The 23355-nt window shown below is 39.5% G+C and overlaps 1 protein-coding gene across 7 annotated transcripts in view; it reads left to right on the forward strand.

The window, feature by feature from the left end:
• The first annotated feature begins 1491 nt into the window (after nt 1–1491).
• Nucleotides 1492–23355, forward strand: part of LOC129635355 (uncharacterized) — a 434397-nt gene continuing 412533 nt past the window's right edge. For 5 of the 7 annotated variants that reach the window (XR_008706245.1, XM_055558295.1, XM_055558298.1 and 2 more), the window contains exon 1: nt 1492–2062. Coding sequence is in view for 6 of the 7 variants with exons in the window: in XM_055558295.1 (XP_055414270.1) it covers nt 1890–2062 (173 nt within the window). In the remaining variant the exon portion in view is untranslated. The remainder of the gene's footprint in view (nt 2063–23355) is intronic. The other 2 variants (XM_055558300.1, XM_055558296.1) reach the window with 2 other exon arrangements.

Raw genomic sequence — 23355 nt, forward strand, 5'->3', positions numbered from 1 at the left:
AGAGCCTCTTGATGAAAGTAAAAGAAGAGAGTGAAAAAGTTGGCTTAAAGCTCAACATTCAGAAAACTAAGATCATGGCATCCAGGCCCATCACTTCATGGCAAATAGATGGGGAAACAGTGGAAACAGTGGCTGACTTTATTTTTCTGGGCTTCAAAATCACTGCAGATGGCGACTGCAGCAATGAAATTAAAACACACTTACTCCTTGTAAGTAAAGTTATGACCAATCTAGACAGCATATTAAAAAGCTTTGTCAACAAAGCTCCATCTAGTCAAGGCTATGGTTTTTCCAGTGGTGATGTATGGATGTGAGAGTTGGACTATAAAGAAAGCTGAGCAGCAAAGAATTGATGCTTTTGAACTGTGGTGTTGGAGAAGACTCTTGAGAGTCCCTTGGACTGCAAGAAGATCCAACCAGTCCATCCTAAAGGTCTGAGTTCACTCAGACTCACTCAGACTCAGTCCATTGAGTCAGTGATGCCATCCAGCCATCTCATCCTCTGTCGTCCCCTTCTCCTCCTGCCCCCAATCCCTCCCAGCATCAGAGTCTTTTCCAATGAATCAACTCTTCGCATGAGGTGGCCAGTTCTGGAGTTTCAGCTTTAGCATCATTCCTTCCAAATAAATCTGTTTTACAGGAACACAAAGTGAGATTCAGAGACAGTATTATGATTCATCCCAAGTGATCAGCTAACAAGTGGCAAAGCTGAACTTTAACTTCAGATGTAACACAAAACTCTATTCTTCTAATCACGATGGTACACATTGTCTCCCTTCTCAGATTCTTCCAGGGTGAAATTAACACCATCTCTAAAATAAATGCTTCATTGGTCACTTAACACTACATTTCACTAAGAGCAATGTACACTTGACTTGTTCCTGCTCCCATGCTAGGAACTCCTTGATACCTGAAGCTCAGAAGCTAAGTCCAATTCACTTATTAATCCCCAAGAGTATGAAAGAGACATAGGAATATATTTTACATGACAGAATGGATGAGCCTTAAAGAAAAAGTAGGTTTTAGATGGACAGCATATGCCAAACAAAGCAAATACTAATTATTTACAAGGATGTCTGGTGAATTCTTACTCTGCATGAGGTGCTACGGCGTCCTATTATCATAAGTAACCTATGAAGAGAAGTCCTATTGCTATCCTTGTTCTTGATGTGGAGAAACTGAGGCTCAGAAAAATGAAACCAGTTGCCCAAAGTTACATAGCTGGTAAATGGCAGCGGTAGACTTCACAAGGGGCTTCCCAGGAGACGCTAGTGGTAAAGAACCCACCTGCCAATGCAGGAGACACAAGAGACTTGGGTTAGATTCCTGGGTCGTTAAGATTCCCTGGAGGAGGACATGGCAACCCACTCCAGTATTCTTGACTGGAGATTACCATGCACAGAGAAGCCTGGAGGGCTACAGTCCATGGGGGTCGCAAAGAGTTGGACACTACAGAAGCAACTTAGCACGCAGGCACGCACTCAGACTTCAGAATCAACTGTATGTGATTCTATAGCAAGAGCTGTGAATTCTAAAGAGACAGGAGATATTACAGGGCGTGCCAGCAAAAACCGCAATGCAGCTGGTTTAGATGGAGCAAAGAGGACATGAAGAGAATGTTAATAACAATAACGGTGATAATGATGATTGTTCTTTATCAACCCCCTCCCATTTCCTGTCGCATTTGATGGTGGGCAGATCCACAGCTCACATTCATTGAGTATGGTTCTGACAAAGCACCAAACAAAGCACTTTGCATGGATCACCTGTTTCACTCCTCACAACAACCCTTTAAATAAGTACTGTTATTAGCCTCACGTTTTTGAAATAAAATGAGGCTTAGGTGGCTTAGGTGACTACTGAAGCTTGACGCCTAGAAAACATCCTCCATGTCTGCGATCGCCACCAACACGAGGTCCACTAGCGGCATCCCAGCAGGCACCGCGCCTGCATGCGTCGCCCACGCAAGCTTCTTAAAGCCGGATCAGATGAAGCCGGTTCAGGCCTCGGCGTCTCAGAGAGCAGGCGCCCTCTCAGCTCTTCCTCCGAAGATTCCGCATTTGTAAGTAATTCATCTTTTTTTTTTTTTTTTTTTTTTCCTTTTTTAGGGGGGAAAGGGTCCCCAACCGCCGTCTGGGGCATGTTTCTCTTACTTATGGTGGCGCTGTCTGGTGACTGGTGATATGCTAGACTGAGGGAAAGGGCTGTCCAGCCTGGTCCCTTCAGTTTGGGCCTAATTCCGCCAGTCAGATAAGATGTAGTGGAAGCTTCAGAGGGTTGTATTTAGCTCATACGGTTTCCCGTTGATGAGGTGGCCGCGGGTTGGAATCAGGTCAGTCTAAATAGCTACTCTGTGAGACCGAAGAGAAGGTGAGCGGAAGAGCAGCACGGGCCTCAGCTTGGCTCAAGAGCTGCCGCCTACCCTACTCTCTTCTGCCACCTAGCGCTGCTCGCCGAGAAAGGTCGCGCTTTTTTTTTTTTTTTTTTTTTTTTTTTTGATGTTAACCTTTTCTGTTGGCCAGGAATCTGGTTGTGTTTAGCAAGGCGTATTCTTTACGTTGTATGAAACGTTAGTCAACTTATGGGTGCTTTTCCTTTTTTTTTTTTTTTTTTAATTTGGCAACTTCTTGATCTTTTGGAAAATGAGGTTTGATACTCCAGTGTGATGAGTCGAGAAATAAAAGTTAACCGAGGTGGATTTCAGATATTTGTTTGTATGAACTAATGGGCTTCGGTTTCAGAGTCAGCCCTGTGGCAATACAATGCAGGCTTCTTTAGTAGAATTTCACCTGTGGTGTCTGTCGTCTGGCTTCTCACAAATTGGTCCTTTTATACAACGAGTTATCTGGTTTGACAAAAATGAAGTTGGAAAGCTCCAGAGCAATTTTTGAACTTTGGCCTTCAGTCTTAAACATTTTGAGGAAAAATATGATGCTCTGTACTTGAGAACTTTCTTGGGAGACATATGGAGAATATAGCCAGAAAAGTTAAGGGCTTTTCTGTTCCCTGTGTACAGATACAGAAAAGCCCTTAACTTCCCTGTTTTTATTTTCCTCCCATCTCCTCTAGCCTTTGAGTATTGTGTTATTCAAGTATCTGGAGGCTTGTTTCCTTGACTTCTAAACTTTACAGAAGATTTATCTCTTTGATTACTCTTATTTATATTTATTTAGGAAGCATGCCTATAAAGTTACAAATGTGTTTGAAACTAAATAGCAAAAGCACTGTATAAATCCTTATATATAAATCCTTATATATAAATCCATGTTTTAAAGTTATTTTAAATTGGTTCGATTAACTTACTATTACAATGATCTATTTTTGCACAAGCTTAAATTTATAGTAGCTTTAAAAGTAAATTATCTTTTAAATTTTCACCTCATTTTCCTATGTTGACTAAGTTCCTTGAAATATACTAGTGCTTTTTCTGGTTATACCACAGAGGCAATAGGTTGGAGAGTCTGATTGAAGCAGAAAACCTAATAGACTATTGATCTTCCAATGGTAACAAATGTCTCTTCTTACAAATGGAAACAATTTTATTAAACAATTCTGTTGAAACCCATGGTTATCTATAATGTAGTTGGGGAAAGAAAAGCTTCCTAAATTACTAAAATTTGATACTGAAGAAAAGTAAAAAATCTCATACAAATGACTTCAAAAAATTAATCTAAAAATGATAGCCTTTACGGATTTTAATAGGGCCAACAGCAGTTACAGTTTTAAGAAATCAGGCAGATTATGCTGAGTACTACATAAAAGACTATAGCTTTAAATGATAATCTATGTTGGGGGAATCTCATCCTGTATTTTCTCTTCCTGTGTATAATTGTGTTCTTTATTAGGTGAATATTGTATTTATAAATCAGTAATTTTTGACTTGTAAGTACATTGAAGATAAATTGTTTTATAGAACCATTTGATACATTTGTGTTAAAAGACCAAAATATATATGCATTTTTTTGGAGTTTGTTTTTTTCTTACAGAGTACGTGTTCACTTGTCTGCTGTATTGTATTATTGAGTCCATTGACTCAATTCAGCTTGTTCCTGGAGAAACAGTCCCCAAATAAATGGTGATGACAGTGACAAGAGAGGTTTACTAGAAGGCTGGCACTCTGCCTCAGTATCTGTGTGTATTATCTCATTTAATTTCCACTGACTCCCATGAGGTGGTATTGTTATTCTCTATTTGACAGATGCAGATTGAGTCTTTGACTTAAGTACTTGCAGGTGGTCATGAAACACTTCAAATGGGGGTGATGCTTTCAGTCCCGGGACATTCTGGGTCCTTATGCTGTGTTATATCTCTTTCATTGACTTGTGTTTTCACCTTATGGTTAGTCAGTTAATTAGAACAGGTGGTGATGAAGTTAGTCAGTGGTTGAATCCTTAACTAGTAATTTTTTTTTCCTGCTTTCCTAATTTCATAGAGACACAGGGTTCTCTTCTTGACTTGAGAGAATCAGTGTGGCCGACATTGGCTCTGTATTTCCTCACACAGAGATCAGCTGCCTGGATGAGATGCAGCTGCGTCCTCACGGCCTTCAGTCCCTCATGTTACCTCCTTGGTCCCTGATGTCATTTGTGATTCCTGCTTTATTCCAAGGTCTTCAGAAAAGCAGGTTAACTAAGCTGCAAAGATTTGTATATAAGAGTTCTAATGAGTTAAAATCTGGTGTCTAATACATTTAGTTGTTCATGTGATTTGTTCCTTTACTTATTGTTTGAAAACAATTAAAATGATATAAAAATAAGAACTATTTAATGTTCATGGAATGCTGGAAGCACATGTGTGAACCCTAAAACTTGGATGCAAAACTACTTGGAGAAAAATAGTAAAATTCTCCCTCCCAACTTTCTGTAGAGCAGACATTTTTGAGTGTTAAATTTGCCATCAGTATACAGAGAGGTTTCCCTGATGGCTTCAGTGGTAACGAACCTGCCTATCAATTCAGGAGACACAGGTTCTGTCCCTGGGTGGGGAAGATCCCCTGAAGAAGGAAATGGCAACCTGCTGCAGTATTCTTGCCTGGAAAATCCCATGGAGAGAGGATCCCAGAGGGCTGTAGTTCATGGGATCACAAAGAGTTGGACATGACTTAGCGACTCTATATAACAATATACAGAGGTAAACACAAGTTGACAGACACATTACCATACCACTCACCCTGCCACCGCTGTGCACGCGCACCCCCACCCATCCACCCTGGTAGGCTGCACTCCAGTCCTGACTCTGATACTTATTTGAAATAGGACTTTAAACCACTGGTGTTTGCTCTTCAATATAATAAGGGAATTTGGTTAAAGTTCCCTTCCAACAACAGAATGCTATTATTCTGAAGTTCTGACATCTCTTTTCTTTCTTTACATCTCAAGTAGAAAAGGCAGCAAGATTCTTTTCCTCATCAGAATTTTAGATTATAAGCAAAATGTTAAACCTTCTTTCAAGGAAGGTTATATTAAAATAGACTGTAAATGCTCAGAGTTTAAATCTATAGGGTTTAAAAAGGCATCAGTACTGAAGAGTATGGTTGTCATTCTTCAAAATGTCACATACAAGATCAAGTCTTCTAACACTACTAGTGTCTTAAAAATATAGTTAAAAGCTGGAGAAAATTTAATATTCATGAACATTTCCAATGAAGATTAATTTTTTATTGTACTCAATAACCTCAGTAAGCAAAAAAAAAAAAAAAAGTGTTAGTCTATAAACTACAAATAATTGCCTTAACTGCATTTGCTTGTGAAGCTTACACTGATTTCATAACCCTAAGTAATTTTAATTCCATGAACTTGATTTTCTTATACCTAAGAGGAAATAGCTCAGAATATATGTGTTTTATTCTTTGCTTTCTGTGAGCTTTGTTGTTTTGAATATAAAATCTTGTTTTCCCTTAGGCAATGAAAATGTTATTCCTTTTTTTAAAAGTTTTAAATTGTAGGGAAAATGGATGAACACTGAGAATGGACTGGAAACTTGATAACAAAATTAAATATACACTTATTCTCAATCGAGATAATTCCTTCATTAACTAAGAAAATTATTTTAGTTTTTGTTTTGAAATGAATTGTTTTGTTAAATAACTTCTTAAATTTAATAGAGAAAAAGGGTTTTTCACTGTCATATTTTTGTGGCCAAATTTAGCTGATGGAAAATAAGAATTAGGGAGGAAATGAGGGAAGAAACAGAATGATTTGAATACCTGTAAATTGTCAGTCTTTCCCAGACATTATTCCAGTTAGTCTTCAGGAGAATTCTCAATGGTGGGTTTCACAATTCCTATTTTGCTAAAAATAAGCATACTAAAATGTGATCACAAGCTCACTGCTAGGCAGGATTCTGGTTTCAGGTTGTCTGACTCCAAACCTTGAGAGCTTTCTATTTCACCATCTTGCATGGAAGAAATACATTTTTGTGCACATATTTATTTCCTGCCTGTCTTTACCATTAGACTGTAAACTTGAGAACAGAGACAGAATTTTCCTCACTTACTGCCCTGTTGTCTGCCCTGTCACACTTCCTGAATCCTGAGTAAGTGCTCAAGAAATATGAATTGAATGAACAAACAAGAAATGCTTTAGAAACATAAATAATCATACAGACTTATTTAACTTCCTGTATTTCGTAACATTTATTTTTCAGCTACTAATATTTCTTTACTAGAGAGGATGAGTGTAGGCATTTGGTGTTGAGTTCAGGATGAATTTTAGTGACATATTGAGAGGAATGTGTGACTAGAATTTAAAATAACTATCTTCCTTCTAGATTCTGAGTTTTTAAGATAAAATAGCAAGGTTTGTTACAAAATCCCTTATTAAAAAGGTTTACAAATAATATCTGTTGAACCAATCTGTTCTGATAGGATCTTTTCAAGTTAACTCCTAATCAAGTAATTTGCAACAGAATGGCTTCTCCAAGTGCAACATTCACTACCTGGTACAAAGGTTCTTGAACTTTCTTTGGACAAAATAATGTAACATCGTCTTTGGTGTATTTCAGGCTTACTCGTTGTATAGTAATTAGCTCAGGGACTTGATGTCTTAGTAAAAGTATGCTTGTTTTGTACTGAGTTACTTTTAAGAAGACTCTTGAAATAACTGGTTCAGTATATGCAAGATTAAAATGATCTTAGATTCTCTTATTTTACGAATTATCACCTTAAAGTAAGATTCTCTTACTTTATAAATTATGACCTTAAAGTTCTTCCATAAACAGATCTTGTTTTGTGGTCAACAGTATTTTTCTTTCTGAAATTGACAGTCTTTTTTTTTTTTTCCTGAGAACTGTTTTTATTTTATGCTTAATGCAACCAGTGGAAAGAGTGCTGAATTTTGAATATGATATCCTAAATTTACATTTTAGTGTCTCAATTTGACATAAATTAGCTTTGCAGTGGTATAATATTTTATATAATTGTACACAGGGAAAACTAAAAGAATTTTGTTAAAACCATGCCTCACAGTGTGTTGAGGAGAGTAAGTTAATTTTATTCTGTACCTTATAAGTGAGATCTTATTAATACTGTTCACTTTGTATTTTTAATACACACTGATATTTTCTCATTTTTCCTTTTAGTTCTAGATTGGAACATTGAAAATGACAGTTTTCGACCCTAATTGTGTTACTTTTGCAGATTTTTATTCATCTCAACCACCATAAAGACAATATAGAATCATTGTAATCTACTCTATAATCCATTTTATAAATGAGTATAAACCACTAGTATTAATGAACCCGCCTGCCAGTGCAGGAGACATAAGCGTTGCATATTCAATCCCTGGGTCAGGAAGATACCTAGAGGAGGGCACGGCAACCCATTCCAGTATTCTTGCCTGGAGAATCCCATGCACAGAGGAGCCTGGCGGGCTGCAGTCCATATTGTTGCACAGAGTCAGACACTACTAATGAATTGACTTAGTACACAAGCACAGTCCACTTTTTAAAATTCCTGTTCAAGCTTTAGAATTTTAGAGATGTTGCCTTGATCTTAAATGTTAATCTTTCTGTCAGTTTTCTATTTTTGCAAGGTCTTTATCTTTTTCCTTACATAAAAATAATTCATCTGTGTTGCTCTCCTTTTTTCAACTTAATTCAGGATATTTTATGTTCTAGATCAATTTTGGAATCATTACGGAATGATGTTCTTGTCACTACTTTCAATATTATTTTCATTAAATATTATTCTTTGCTGCCTTTTTAGCTTATCTGTTATTCCCAGTTGTGTATGTGACACATCTCATTATTTGGGATGACAAGATACTACTGGTTAGAAACTTTCCTACCACATAAAGCATATGTGTGTGTGTTTGTTTGTTCCATTCCATAGATGGTGGTGGGACAGTGTAAGAAATTCCTTCCTTCTTTTCTTATCTTACCAAATAAGATAGAGCATATCACACTCACCAGGCCCTGTGCAAGAGCTAACGATCAAAGATGAATAATATACCTTCAGTCTTGGTTTCCCAAACATCTTGCAGTTAGTATTTTACAGACCTTCAGAAATGCATGTAAGAAGGAGGCAAGTAATAAGAACTGTAACAAAAAGGCCTTGAAGTAGCTCTGGGGACAGAGGGAGACAAAGGACCAACCCTGTTGACTGTAGCCATGGAAGAGCTCAGGGAGATAAAAAGCCAGGCTTTGCTTTAAGAAAGCAAAGGATTCTACCAGATGGAGAGGTGGGGAAGAACATTCTGGGGAGGGCTTTGCCAGTGGCAGCTCTGAACCTTGAAGGTCACATGTGTTAGAAAGCCTGGGCCCCGCTCAAAGACTTCACCAGTTCCTACGTGCTGAGCCTCAGTGGCCTTGTCAGTGGGTGGATTAAATGAAATATACGCCAAACTCTGGACTTCCCTGGTAGCTCAGTTGGTAAGGAATCTTCCCGCAATGCAGGAGACTCCAGTTCAATTCCTGAGTTGAGAAGATCTGCTAGGGAAGGGATAGGCTACTCACTCCAGTATTCTTGGGCTTCCCTGATGGCTCAGCTGGTAAAGAATCTGCCTGCAATGTGGGAGACCTGGGTTCAATCCGTGGGTTGAGAAGATCCCCTGGAGAAGGGAAAGGGTACCCACTCCAGTATTCTGGCCTGGAGAATTCAGGTTGGTGGGACTGCATATGGTGGTGACATGGGTCACCATATATCCCAGGAGGGACTGACTTTGGAGGAATAGCTGTTGAGTGGTCTCTGAGGCCTTGGAGACCTCATCCCAGTTCTAAACTAAGACACAGGATGCCTGCCTCCAAAAGGACCATGACACAAGGGCAAAGGAGCCCAGCTTGACCAGTGCCCAGGAGAGAAGATCAGAATTTGACCTGCTCTCCTGTGCTTTGCCAGCCCAGTTAAAAGTAGCTCTCTAGAGCTTAATCTCAAACAAGTAAAGCTAGAGCTAGGTGTCATTGTAAGAATTTTTGAAAATATGACTTTTTTTGCACTCTTAAGTAACATAATATGATGTACACATGCATCTGAAGAGTGAAAGAATGAAGAGGTGACTGCATCCTGTTCCTCCCTCTACTCATATCTACCCTACCTTTCCTTTATGACCAAGTCCCCTGAAAGAGCATTGCACACCACTCATGATCTGTAGAAGAAGCAAGGGTCCCAGCAGGAAATAGAAGGCACACTGCAATTGAGGGCAATTCAAGAAGGGTTAATAAAAGGACTATTTATAAACATGTGGGCAGGGTGGAAGGAAATCACAAGGAATAGTGTGGTCCCCTGAAGATGGTACCAGCTGAATCATCAGAAACTTGAGTTGGCATATTTTAGAGTTGTAAAAAAAAAAAATTACTTAAAAACTACTGCAGGTTGCTGTTTCTGTGGCATGCGACATGAAAAATTCATGTATCTCCTTTTTAAGTTTAGGATCTTGTTAATTTGATGTGTTAAGATAGTGGTGTGTGTGTGTGTGATGGAAGATTTTCTTTGTAAGGATATACCTTATGTTTTATTCCTACATTATTTTTTCCTCTGTATTTAGTTGAGACAAATAATTGACAGTAATTTAAAGGGAAGGCTAATTAATGCAATCCAAATATAACTACTCAGTTTGGGGTTTAAGAAGATTTAGTGGGAGATGAGGGCTTCCCACATGGCTCAGTAGTAAAGAATCCACCTGCCAATGCAGGAGATATGGGTTCGATTCCTGGATCAAGAAAATCTCCTGGAGAAAGAAATGGCAGCCCACTTCAGAATTCTTGCCTGGGAAATCCCATGGACAGAGGAGAGTGGCCCGGTACAGTCCATAAGGTTGCCAAGAGTCAGGCACGACTAAGCACGCATGCAGTGGAAAGTAACTTGACACACTGAAATATTTAAAGTATAAGGCAAACAAGCCAAGACTGTGCTTTTTTTCTTTTTCCTTGATATGTCCAAGTTTTTCTTACTCCACTTCCTGTCTGGTAAATTTCTGTAGCTGATTAAGCCTACAGTTTGTTGTATCTCCTGTAACTCAGTGGTCTTTTCTCTCAACTCTTATAAGGCAATTTGCCTTCTGAAACACTTTTACCTTGTTTTGTTCTATTTTATTTGTTTATTCTCTTCCATGGGTTGTCCTCATCTTTAAGATCATGTCTTCAGTTTTATCTTCTTTGATCATCCTCTTTCTTATTGATCTTATCTTTCATTAATGTGATGCATTTGGGGATGATACAGATAATTAAGTGTTAAAAACAAAGTCATTGATTTAGTGCTGGAACATTAATAGAAGAGGAGCCAAAAATTTAACTTGATTTCAACTTTAGGGTCTCAACTATGTCAATGAGTAAATTGTACATCATGAAGTTCAAAGGGTTTTGTGAATGTAAGCAGTGCAGTACCAGGTGGAGCTGCAAGTGATGCAAAGAAGATAGTGAGAGGGTCACCTCTTAGAGGTTGGGATTTTGGTCCTATGGCAACTTCTGTATGGAGCCCTGTCTGGATTTTCATGGGTACTAGTAGTCACCTTGTCCATAAATTGCTTTGACCTTCCTTCACCTGTTTAAAGAGATTTAGGCAGATTCTGGTTCAATACTGGGAAAGGAGTATGTCAAGGCAGTATATTGTCACCCTGCTTATTTAACTTATATGCAGGGTACATCATATGAAATGCCAGGCTGGATGAAGCGTAAGCTGGAATCAAGATTGCTGGAGAAATATCAGTAACCTCAGATATGTAGATGACACCACTCTTATGGCAGAAAGCGAAGAGGAACTAAAGAGCTTCTTGATGAAGGTGAAAAAGGAGAGTGAAAAAGCTGGCTTAAAACTCAACATTCAAAACATGAAGATCATGGTATCTGGTCCTATCACTTCATGCCAAATAGATGGGGAAACAACAGAAACAATGACAGACTTTATCTTCTTGTACTCCAAAATCACTGCGGACAGTGACTGCAGCTGTGAAATTAAAAGACACTTGCTTCTTGGAAGAAAAGCTGTCACAAACCATGACAGAGTATTAAAAAGCAGAGATACTACTATGCTGACAAAGGTCGGTGTGGTCAAAGCTATGGTTTTTCCAGTAGTCATGTATGGATGTGAGAGTTGGACCATAAAGAAGGCTGAACACCAAAGAATTGATACTTTCTAACTGTGGTGTTGGAGAGGACTCTGAGAGTCTCTTGGACTGCAAGGAGATCAAACCAGTCAATCCTAAAGGAAATCAATCCTGACTGTTCATGGGAAGGACTGATGCTGAAGCTGAAGTTCCAGTACTTTGGCCACCTGATGCGAAGAACTGACTCATTTGAAAAAACCCTGATGATGGGAAAGATTGAAGGCAGGAGGAGAAGTGGACAACAGAGGATGAGATGGTTAGATGGCATTACTGACTCAGTGGACATAAGTGTGTGCAAACTCCAGGAGATGGTAAAGGACAAGGAAGCCTGGTGTGGTGCAGTCCACACGGTTGCAAAGAGTCAGACATGACTAAGCAACTAAACAATTACAACAACAGGCAGGCTCTAGCATTTGGACAAAATGATCTCTCATGACCTTTTAACCTTAAATTCTATGGCACAAACTCACAATTAGGATATGGTGCCCTCGTTTCACATTCTTGTACTTGAACTACCTAATTTTAAGACTAAATAATTTTACAATTTGAAAATGTGACACATACCCAAAGGCATTTCTCCATGGATGTACACTACAGTGTTGTTTGTAAGAAGAAAAGACCTAAAACTGTCTCTGTGTCCATCAGTAGAAGACTGATACTGTTCATAATTCAAACTGAAAAATGTTATGCAATTATTATTATAAATGTGTTGTGATGCCACGTAAATATCTTCAAGATCTGTTAAATGGGAAAATTAAAAATTGGTAACCAGTTAAAGTATGATCCCACTTAAGTGGGAAAAAGAGAAGATCTTTCTTACTTAAGTTCATGTATGCATACAGGTGAACTGGGGTTTGGAGTGGTCCTTAAAATTGCATGCGTTTTCATTGGTTGCATGTGTTACTTTATTGTTTATTAGTGTGTGATGAAGGTTTCCTTTCTGTTTCCTTGATCATAATTGAACTCTTTTATGTAAAAAAAAAAATTGGGGAGGATCTTATTCACATAAAGTTGCTCATCAGATCAGATCAGATCAGTCATTCAGTCGTGTCCAACTCTTTGTGACCCCATGAATTGCAGCACGCCAGGCCTCCCTGTCTATCACCAACTCCCGGAGTTCACTCAGACTCACGTCCATTGAGTCAGTGATGCCATCCAGCCATCTCATCCTCTGTCGTCCCCTTCTCCTCTTGCCCCCAGTCCCTCCCAGCATCAGAGTCCTTTCAAATGAGTCAACTCTTCGCATGAGGTAGCCAAAGTACTGGAGTTTCAGCTTTAGCATCATTCCTTCCAAAGAAATCCCAGGGCTGATCTCCTTGCAGTCCAAGGGACTCTCAAGAGTCTTCTCCAACACCACAGTTCAAAAGCATCAATTCTTCAGTGCTCAGCCTTCTTCATAGTCCAACTCTCACATCCATACATGACCACAGGAAAAACCATAGCCTTGACCAGACAAACCTTTGTTGGCAAAGTAATGTCTCTGCTTTTGAATATGCTATCTAGGTTGGTCCTAACTTTCCTTCCAAGGAGTAAGCGTCTTTTAATTTCATGGCTGCAGTCACCATCTGCAGTGATTTTGGAGCCCAGAAAAATAAAGTCTGACACTGTTTCCACTGTTTCCCCATCTATTTCCCATGAAGTGGTGGGACCAGATGCCATGATCTTCGTTTTCTGAATGTTGAGCTTTAAGCCAACTTTTTCACTCTCCACTTTCACCTTCATCAAGAGGCTTTTTAGTTCCTCTTCACTTTCTGCCATAAGGGTGGTGTCATCTGCATATCTGAGGTGATTGATATTTCTCCCGGCAATCTTGATTCCAGCTTGTGTTTCTTCCAGTCCAGCGTTTCTCATGATGTACTCTGCATATAAGTTGAATAGTATTCCTTAATTATTCTCTATTGTCTGTTGAATCAGTAGTAATATTTCCCCTTTCCTTCCTGATATTGGTTAAGTTGTGTCTTCTCTCCTGTTTGCCCTTATAGCTTTGCAGATTATACTGATCTTTTCAAAGAAGCAACTTTTGGTTTCATTTTTTTCCCCCTATGTTGTTTCTCTGTTTCTAGTTTTATCAATTTCTGGCCTTACCTTTATTATTTTCTTTATCTATTTTGGGTTTAATTTACTCTTTTTCTGGTTTGCTAAGATGGACACTTAGAGTGTCAATTTGAGGCCTTTGTTTCTTTTTTCAACCACAAATAGTTTTGTATCTTTATTATATTAGTGCCTTTCTCATATAGATAATTAATAGCCATAGTAAGAGTAGATATGCTTAGCCTTTGTTTCTTTTTAAATGTATTATTTACTTTTGTTGAGATATAATTGACATATAAATTAGTCTCATGAGTACAATATGATGATTTGATACATGATCACCACAGTAAGTCCTTGAAAATAATCTAATGGCTTTTCCTTTAGATTATTTTCCTTCCTTTCTATTTCCTTCCATCTCCTAACAATCCAGGCCACAGAGTAGATCAGTTAAGTAGGGCAGAGCAGGGTAGGCCTTGCGTGGGGGAGTGGCCTGGTATGGGATCTTCGAGACCAAGCAGGGCAGGCATGGGGAACCCAAACTGGTTGATAAGGGCATCCGTGAAGTTGAAAGGCCTGTCACAGTGTGCAAATGGAGTGAGGAGAGATTCTTGCCAAGAGTCTGCCTGGTATCAGAGCCCATGCAGGAGAGGGGATGGCTCCCATCAGAAGCAAGAGCCCACATGTGGTGAGTAAAGTATCCATACATGGGTAGCCTGGCCCATGAAGTCAGAGCCCAAACTGGTAAAAATGGCTTCCATATAAGAGTGTGGCCCAGACAAAGCCCAGGTGGGTTGAGGAAGGCATCACCAAATGGGAGGGATGAGGCGGTGATGGGAAATTGATGACACAGAGGGAAGAGGAAATCTGTTTTCTTGCTGTCAGAGAAGGAAAATAAAGCTATGGAGACAGAGACAAGACCAGAATGAATCCTGTGATGTGGGGTTGAAATTAAATGTTTTGGTGTTAATTCATATTTTCAATATATAGATTGATATGAAAATCAGTATATATACACATTCATGAATGCGGGCTTCCAGGGTTGCTCAGTGGTAAAGAATCCACCTCACAAACATGAGACATGGGTTTGATCCCTGGGTCAGGAAGACCCCCTAGAGAGGGAAATGGAAACCCAATCCAGTGTTTTTGCCTGGGAAATCCATGGACAGAGGAGCCTGGCAAGCTGTAGTCCATGGGGTTGCAAAGAGTCAGACATGACTTAACAACTAAATGACAACAACAAAAATTAATCAATATAGATAGATGGAGGAGCCTGGTGGGCTACAGTCCATGGGGTCGCTAAGAGTCGGACACGACTGAGCGACTTCACTTTCACTTTTCACTTTCATGCATTGGAGAAGGAAATGGCAACCCACTCCAGTGTTCTTGCCTGGAGAATCCCAGAGATGGGGGAGCCTGGTGGGCTGCCATCTATGGGGTCGCACAGAGTCGGACATGACTGAAGTGACTTAGCAGCAGCAGCAAATATACATAGATTTTATATATGGATGGTTGTACATATGTGTGTGTATAAATATATGCATACATACACATACTGATAAACATGCAAATTTATATAGGTGTATGTACATGTCTCTGTATGTGTACTTGGGGAGGTATATTTTTTTCAGCTCTGTCTACTAACAGAATTTGTACCAGTACAATTACAGTAGCAATCAGCACAGCTGGCATCCAAATCTTGGCTGCTCAAAATCATTCTCCACTAAAAAAGATTAAGGGTTCTTTTAGCAATGGCTGATTTCAGGGCTGGAACAGGCAAAGGAGAAGATGAATCTGAATATCTTGTGTGAGAAAACGAGGAAGCGCTCAAAGAACCATGGGGCTGTGTCAGCTCAAAGACACTCCTTTTGTGTAAATATGGGACAGTATGAACATCAAAATAGATGAGGATAGAGTATAACGCATTAAATAAAAATAGAAACCCCATTATCATATGATACAAGTAAATGAATGAATAAATAGAAAGTTTGATGAAGAATTAGGTATTTGCATGGTTTCAAAGTACCCCCTCCCAAATACTTATAATTTACAAAGGTGGACCAAATAACTTTACAGTGGAGAAACTTGGCAGAGGCCAGCTTATCCAGGGAATCAAAATGAGTAGCATTAAGAATGGGACAGATAGAAACCATCTGACATCTGATTGGATGCAGTGAAAACAGCACTCCATTCCCCCTCTGTCCATCAAGCTGAAGATTCATTAATTAGAGTCTAATCACGAGGAAACATCAAACACAAGTTGAAGGAGAGTCTACAAAATACAATAGACCCCCCCATTCATGTTTTCTCTTTCAGAGTTTGTTATTCATGATTAACCACAGCCTGAAAATAGTTAATGGGGGATTCCAGAAATAAACATCTTATGTAAGTTTTACATTGCACGCTGTCCTGGGTACCGTACTGAAATCTCTCACAGTCTCACTCCATTTTGTCCTGAATGGTCCTTTGTCCAGCATGTCTGCCTGTTAGTCACTTAGTAACCATTTCAGTTATCAGATCAAGTGTTGCAGTATGACAGTGCTTATGTGTAAGTCACTCTTGCTGCTGCTAAGTCGCTTCAGTCATGTCCGACTCTGTGCGACCCCATAGACAGCAGCCCACTAGGCTCTCCTGTCCTTGGGATTCTCCAAATAAGAATACTGGAATGGGTTGCCATTTCCTTCTCCAATACAGGAAAGTGAAAAGTGAAAGAGATGTCGCTCAGTCATGTCCAACTCTTAGCGACCCCGTGGACTGCAGCCCACCAGGCTCCTCCGTCCATGGGATTTTCCAGGCAAGAGTACTGGAGTGGGGTGCCATTGCCTTCTCCGCTATACATAATAATAAATGGCCCCAAAGGGCAAGACCAATGATGCTGGCAGTTCAGATGTGCCAAAGAGAAACCATAAAGTACTTCCTTTAAGTGAAAAGGTAAAAGTTCTCAACTTAATAAGAAAAAAAATCATATGTTGAAGTTGCTTCTGCAGTAAGAATGAACGTGTGAAAAAGGAAAAAGAAATACTAGTTTTGCTGTCGTACCTCAAACTGCAAAAGTTAAGGCCACAGCGCACAACGAGTACTTAGATAAGATGGAAAAAGGCAGTAAATTTGGACTACAAGGTATTTTGATAGACACAGAGTCCACATTCAAGTAACTCTTATTACAATATATTGTTATGAGTGTGTGCTCAGTGATGTCCGACTCTTTGCAGCCCAATGGACTGTAGCCCACCAGGCTCCTCTGTCCATGGAATTTTCCAGGCAAGAGTACTGGAGCAGGTCTCCAGCCAGTAATGTCAGCTAGAGGTTTGCCTTGACTAGGGAGTAAAGTGGTGTAAACAAAAGTATATTCCATTATCCAGAGTCAACCAAAGGCCACCCCAAATCTTCAGGTGCTGTACTCTGTATTCAGTCTAGGGGTCGTTTTACATTAACTGATTATCCCAGAGTACAAACTGAAATAGAAGAGGAATGCATTAAATTATAGAATGTTCTTCTTTACTTTCTCCAAACTGTTTTATCTTCAGCACATTTTACTGGACTTTTTAATCACTGCAGTTTTTAACATAACTGAAAGAGTTTGTAGAAAACCTCGTTCTATAATCATGAACTAATGACTCATAATTAGAATATCATTTGTGAAAATTATTACTTTAGATAATAAGGTTACATGTATCTGAGTGAAACTGAGAGGTAAATCAGAACAAAAAAGTTAATCACTACATTGATCTTAAACCTTAAAATCATCAGATAACACATTTTTGCATTATAGAAACTGTTTTAGCTCCTCAATATAAAAATGCTCTCTAGAACAAGAGAGGGCTGTAGAATGGCACCCCACTCCAGTACTCTTGCCTGGAAAATCCCATGGACGGAGGAGCCTGGTAGGCTGCAGTCCATGGGGTCGCTAAGAGTCGGACACAACTGAGCAACTTCACTTTCACTTTTCACTTTCATGCATTGGAGAAGGAAATGGCAACCCACTCCAGTGTTCTTGCCTGGAGAATCCCAGGGACAGGGGAGCCTGGTGGGCTGCCATCTATGGGGTCGCACAGAGTCAGACACAACTGAAGTGACTTACGTTACCTTGAGATCAGTGCTGAGCCAATTCTGAGTCAGGTATCATAGTCTGAATGGGCTCTTTACGCTGAGGGCCTGAATTCTGAACGTGGAACAGGGCAGGGAAGATCACCTGGGAGACCAGGGCACTGGTGTGACAGCCTTCCTACTGGTTTCAACAACAGGTCAGTATGGAGCTCAGATTCTCATGGGGGTGTGCTTCTTAAAATTACCTGCAGCATAAATGAAAAGGAGGCTTATTTTTAAATAATATCCAAAGAAGAATGAAAATATGGTGTTTGAATGTGAGCATACAACTCATTGCAACCCCATGGACTGTGTAGCCTGCCAGGCTCCCTTTTTGATGGAATTTTCTGGGCAAGAATACTGGGGTGGGTTTCCATTTAAGCATTTCATACCTTTGGTTTAAATTTAAATAGAAAACAAAATTTCACATGTGTGTACCTATGTGTTTATTTACATACACAGAGAATTGTTTCAAGCATACACATCATCCATGGAATCATTCCATTATTCTCATCTTTTTAAATGTTTTTATCAGAGTACAACCTAAATGGTTTTTTTTAAGAACTTCAAATATTTATTTTAGGTCTTTATTTTAGACATCATCACAACATCTAGCATTGTATATTTCTAAGCCCTTAACGTTTTTTTTAATACGGTAGTTTTATTTTTATTATCTTTATTAATCTTTGATTCTACTGTAGGAAAAGGAAGTATGCAGTATTGTTACTTTTTGTGTGTCAGTCTTAAAAATGATTATTTCCTGCCAGCAGATGGAATTGGAGATTCTGACAAATACATTTCTGCAGGGGTCTCTCTTCAGCCATGTTTATCAGCTGCATGGTAATGAGTCAGTTTCTATGGAAATATAATCAGTATTTGATGGTGGTGAGGAAACTTCTTAGACTAAATGATTTTCGTGGTTCCTTGATTAACATACTTTCTAAAACCATTATCATGTGCACAACCATTGCATTTTTGGAAATAGCTCAGATTCAAGTCTTAGATCTTTCTAAAGAAGTGTGACCCTCCTTCTAGAGAAAAATACTATGTGTGCCCAGAAACTCAAGACTAGGGTTTTGATACAAAAGTATTGTTAGTTACTGGGTATCGACTATTCCAAGCTTTGCTCTGGCATGTATACTTAACCCCGGCAAGTCTTCCTAATCTCAGGGAATATCTATTATAATGAGAAAATCAGCCATGGAAATAGCTACTGTTAATTTTAGATAGTGACAGAAGGAGAGGAGAAGATATGGACCATCCTTCACTCAGGTGATTGGGAAAAGTCTTTCTGAGCTGACGTTTGCTGAGACCCTGTTGATTAGAAGCAGTCAGCTGAGTAAAGATGAAAAAAAGAAGGTGAGTGATCTATGGAGATCAGAGAGCAAATGCAGGATACAGAGGAGGGAATGAGTATGGATGTTCAAGGTGTCTGAGGGCAAGTAGGGCTGGTGCAGAGAGGACAGAGTGGTAGGCAGGGGCATAACTCCTAAGGCCATTGTGTGAAGTTAATAATGTTGCCAGATTTAGCAAATAAAAATATAAGAGACTGTTAAACTTGAATATCAGATGAACGATGAAAAACATCTACTATAGGTATATCCTATGCAATATTTGGTATTTTACACTTTATCTGGCAATCCTATTAAGTGCAATCCTGGTATCATTTCTGAAGTGAGGAGTGTTCCTGTACCACCAAGCAGTTATCCAGATACCAACTGGGTGTCATGTGATTCAACTCGATTTTGATACTATCTACCCAAAGACAGCTTCAGATTCCACAAGTTAAGTTTCAGTCCTACAAGACTGCATTCCCTCCTTCCAGCTGACCTTCAGTCAGTCTTGAGTCTTGACTATTACCTGTGCATCTGACTGGCGGGCTACAGTGAGGGGTTCCCACCACCCGCTCCTTGAACTTCAGATGCCAGTTGCAAGTTCAGGTTGTTTTTTACCTGTACTTCTGATCGACTGACAGTAAAACAGAGGTTCCCAAGATCCCCTTCTTGGACTCTTCTGTAGCTCACAGAACTAAGAAGCATTTTACTCACCAGATTATTTGTTTATTATGACAGGATATAACTGGCAAATAGCCAAATGGAAGAGATGCCTAGGGCAAGGTATGGAGAAGGATCACAGAGCTCCCATGCCGTCTCTGGACACACCAGTCTCCTCAAATCTCCACAAGTTCTCCAGCCTGAAAGTTTCCCACACCTTGTCCTTTCGGGTCTTACAGAGACTTCATTACATAGTCGTGATTGGTTAAATAAACCACTGGCCCTCTCTCTGCCTGCCTTGGGGGTCAGGGGTGGAGGAGAGTGGGTGTGGTGAGGGGAGTAATGGATGGAACCTAACCTGACTGATTCTTTCTAACAGGCAACTGCTGTCCTAGGTGGGGCCCTGAGCTCATTAACATGATAGACAGCTTCATCACTCCCCCTATTTAAGAATCCAAGGGTTTGGTGCACTGTGGCTCAGGAACCCTGGGTGAAAACCAAACATATATTTTTCTTATAAATCACAATATCACAACTATCCTTATTGTCCAAACAAAAACACTGGATCACATGGGCATTACTGACAGCTAATCCAGGACATCAGGTAAAAACCATGTCTGACTCAGGCAAACCAGGGCACATGGTCCCTGTACTTAGAGTTTGAATTTTTTCTTTCCTTCACATTTCTGTAGGAGGCCATTGGAGAGTTTTAACTGAGATATACACACACAACACACACACACACACACACACGTACACACATGCACACATATTTAATCTGCTGTGGTAGATTTGTGGAGAATAGATCATGCATGAAATAAAGATTAACTGACACCGTTGAGGGAGATGAGATGAGTGAAGCCTATTGATGAATGGCAGAGAGCCAAATGTAACAAGGACTCTTCCTTTGCCATTGATAAGTTTAATTGAGATTGGTGTTTAAAAATTATTGACAAAAAAAGGTGCCATCTTCTTTACTCTGGAAGCACCACTGCATACAATGGCAAGAAATTAATCAAAACACACACACACATACTGCTTAGTTGCTTAGGCATGTCCGACTCTTTGTGACCCCCTGGACTGTAGGCTGCCAGGTTCCTCTGTCCATTGGATTTTCCTGGCAAGAATACTCAAGTGTTGCCATTTCCTACTCCACAATTTAGTACACTCCTACTGCTAGTGTTGAAATAAATCTGTGTATAATTATGAGTTGACTTTTAATTGATATAAGCCCAATATTTTGTTTTTTAGACGCTTAAATACTAATTTATCCTGCAGTTTTCTCTGTGTACTTTGCTAGTTCTTTTTTCTCTGAAAGCATTTTTAAAGAGCCATGAAGAGTTCATAGGACTAGACCATTGGGCCCATAGTGTCTACCATCAGAGCTGAAATTCCACTTTGTCTAGCCAGTTCATCATCCTATGCTCTTAACCACTATTCCTCTAAAAATGTCTCTGTATTACTGACTAGATGTGTCTTAGTGCATGATTTAAAAGTTTTTTTCCTTTACTTAACATTATATTATAAATGTTGCCTTATATTTTGCAAACCTTATGTTAGGGGTGCGATCCTTAGACGAGCATCAGCAGTATCTCCTGAAAACTTCTTAGAAATACAAACTCTTGGCTCCCAATCCGGATCCACCAAATCACATCCTCTGAGACTGGGGTCAAGCAGTGTATAATTGTGATGCATGGTTGAGTTGAAAACCTGCTTTATATTACCTTTTTAATAGTGATATATCAGCATATCATGTTAATGTACCATAGTTGTTACATCTGTTCTTCAGTTTTTGCACTATTATGTACAGTATTGGCAACAAACTTGTTCTTATATATGGCTCCACTTTTTCTCCACTTTGCAATTATTCACCAGAGTGGGACTATGAGGGCAAAGGTTAGGACCAGTTTTATTTCACATTTCCTGCTAAATTCCTTTCTAAAAACATTTATTTATACTGCATCACCAAAATTTGGGTGAGAAAGTTTTCCTATTATGACTCAGCCAACTTGAAGTATTGTTCTTCTAAGATGGACACTTTAACTGATAATCTCATAACTTTAAAGTGACAGCTTATTTCAGTTTGCATTTTTATTACTAGTGAAGGAAAATAACTTGTTTGGAGTTCATATTTTCACTGTGTGAATTATATTTTTGTGTCTCTATTCATTTATTGACTAACTGTTTTGTAGTTCTCAACATTTGAGTGTATGCTTTACATATACATAGGGGCTTCCCTGGTGGCTCAGATGGTCAAGAATCTGCCTGCAATGCAGGAGACCCAGGTTTGATCCCTGGGTCTAGAACATCCTCTGGAGAAGGGAATGGCAACCCACTCCAGTATTCTTGCCTGGAGAATTCCATGGACAGAGAAGCCTGGCGGACTGTAGCCCATGGGGTCACAAAGAGTCGGACACGACTGAACGACTAACGCTTTACATATACGTGTATGTGTTTGTGTCTGTGTCAGTATCTGCATACACTATTTCAATAGGATTATTTCAATAATAATATAGTGCATTTCGTTTAATGATAATATAATACATTTTACTTAGAAGTGAAATTGTTTCAAATTTTAAGACAGGTTCCATTGTTTCTTAAGTAGGTCTTGTGCCTGTTAAACAGACCAAGCTAGGGCCAGCTGTGTTAACAAATTTAACCAGAATCTCAGCACTTTATACTCGGCAACGATTTCCTTCTTGTTCATGTTACATGTTCAACAAAGATCAACAAGGTAGCTCCACTGCTCGTAGTGTTCAGAGCCCCCATCTCCTGGAAACTCTGTAATCTTGTAGCTGAACCATTGTAACACAGAACCTCTGCGAAAGAGGAACGGAGTGTGGAGGTAGAAAGAGAAGCTCTTAAATGCCTTGGCCCTGAAATGGTCCATCAGTTTGCTTATGGATAGTCCTCATGGCCAGAATTAATTCCGTGATCCCAACCAACTGCAAAAGAGGATTGGAAATATGGGAAACTCAAGTATTTGCTTAGCAACAAATGTCTGTTTCTCAGTTGTTTTCTTAATATGATGAGCAGTCTATAATGCTTGATAAGTATTCTGAGTATTCATTCTTTTATTCATTTACTTATGTTAGATAATGTTCAGGCAGGGAACAAAAGATGCTACGCTATATTTCAGAGGTGATGAATTTTATTAGGTTAGCCAAAAAATTTGTTATGATTTTTTCGTAACATGGGAAAGCCAGAAAGAATATTTTGGCCAACCCAATAGATAGGAATTAGGGGCTTATATTAGAAGTGCTAGGAAAGTAAAGATTGGGAATGGCACACAGATCTCAGCAGGTGGCTTGTAGAGCTTGTAGAGCTCACTCAGAGCCTGCTGTGGTTCTCGAGTCTCCAGGAAACTCCCACCAGCTCCCACTACAGAGTCACAAAGCATAGTTTTCATCAGCTCATTGGGAATCTGCTGTGAAATATCTCAGCCTGCATGTCTGGTTACCACTACTCTGAGGAAATAAAGATTTCTTATTCTCTTTCACCTTTCAGATTTTATATTTGTTCTTCTTGAGGGCCAGCTATAATCGAGAACTGTATGGGGACAGTGATTGGGGATATAGTCCCTGACTTCTCCTCTGTGAAACAGAAGAAAGCTTGGAAGGCTGGTGTGAAGTGAAAGTTGCTCAGTTGTGTTCGACTCTTTGTGACCCCATGGACTATACAGTCCGTGAAATTCTTCAGGCCAGAATACT

Source organism: Bubalus kerabau, chromosome 20 (assembly GCF_029407905.1).
Source record: "Bubalus kerabau isolate K-KA32 ecotype Philippines breed swamp buffalo chromosome 20, PCC_UOA_SB_1v2, whole genome shotgun sequence".
Classification (NCBI taxonomy): domain Eukaryota; kingdom Metazoa; phylum Chordata; class Mammalia; order Artiodactyla; family Bovidae; genus Bubalus; species Bubalus kerabau.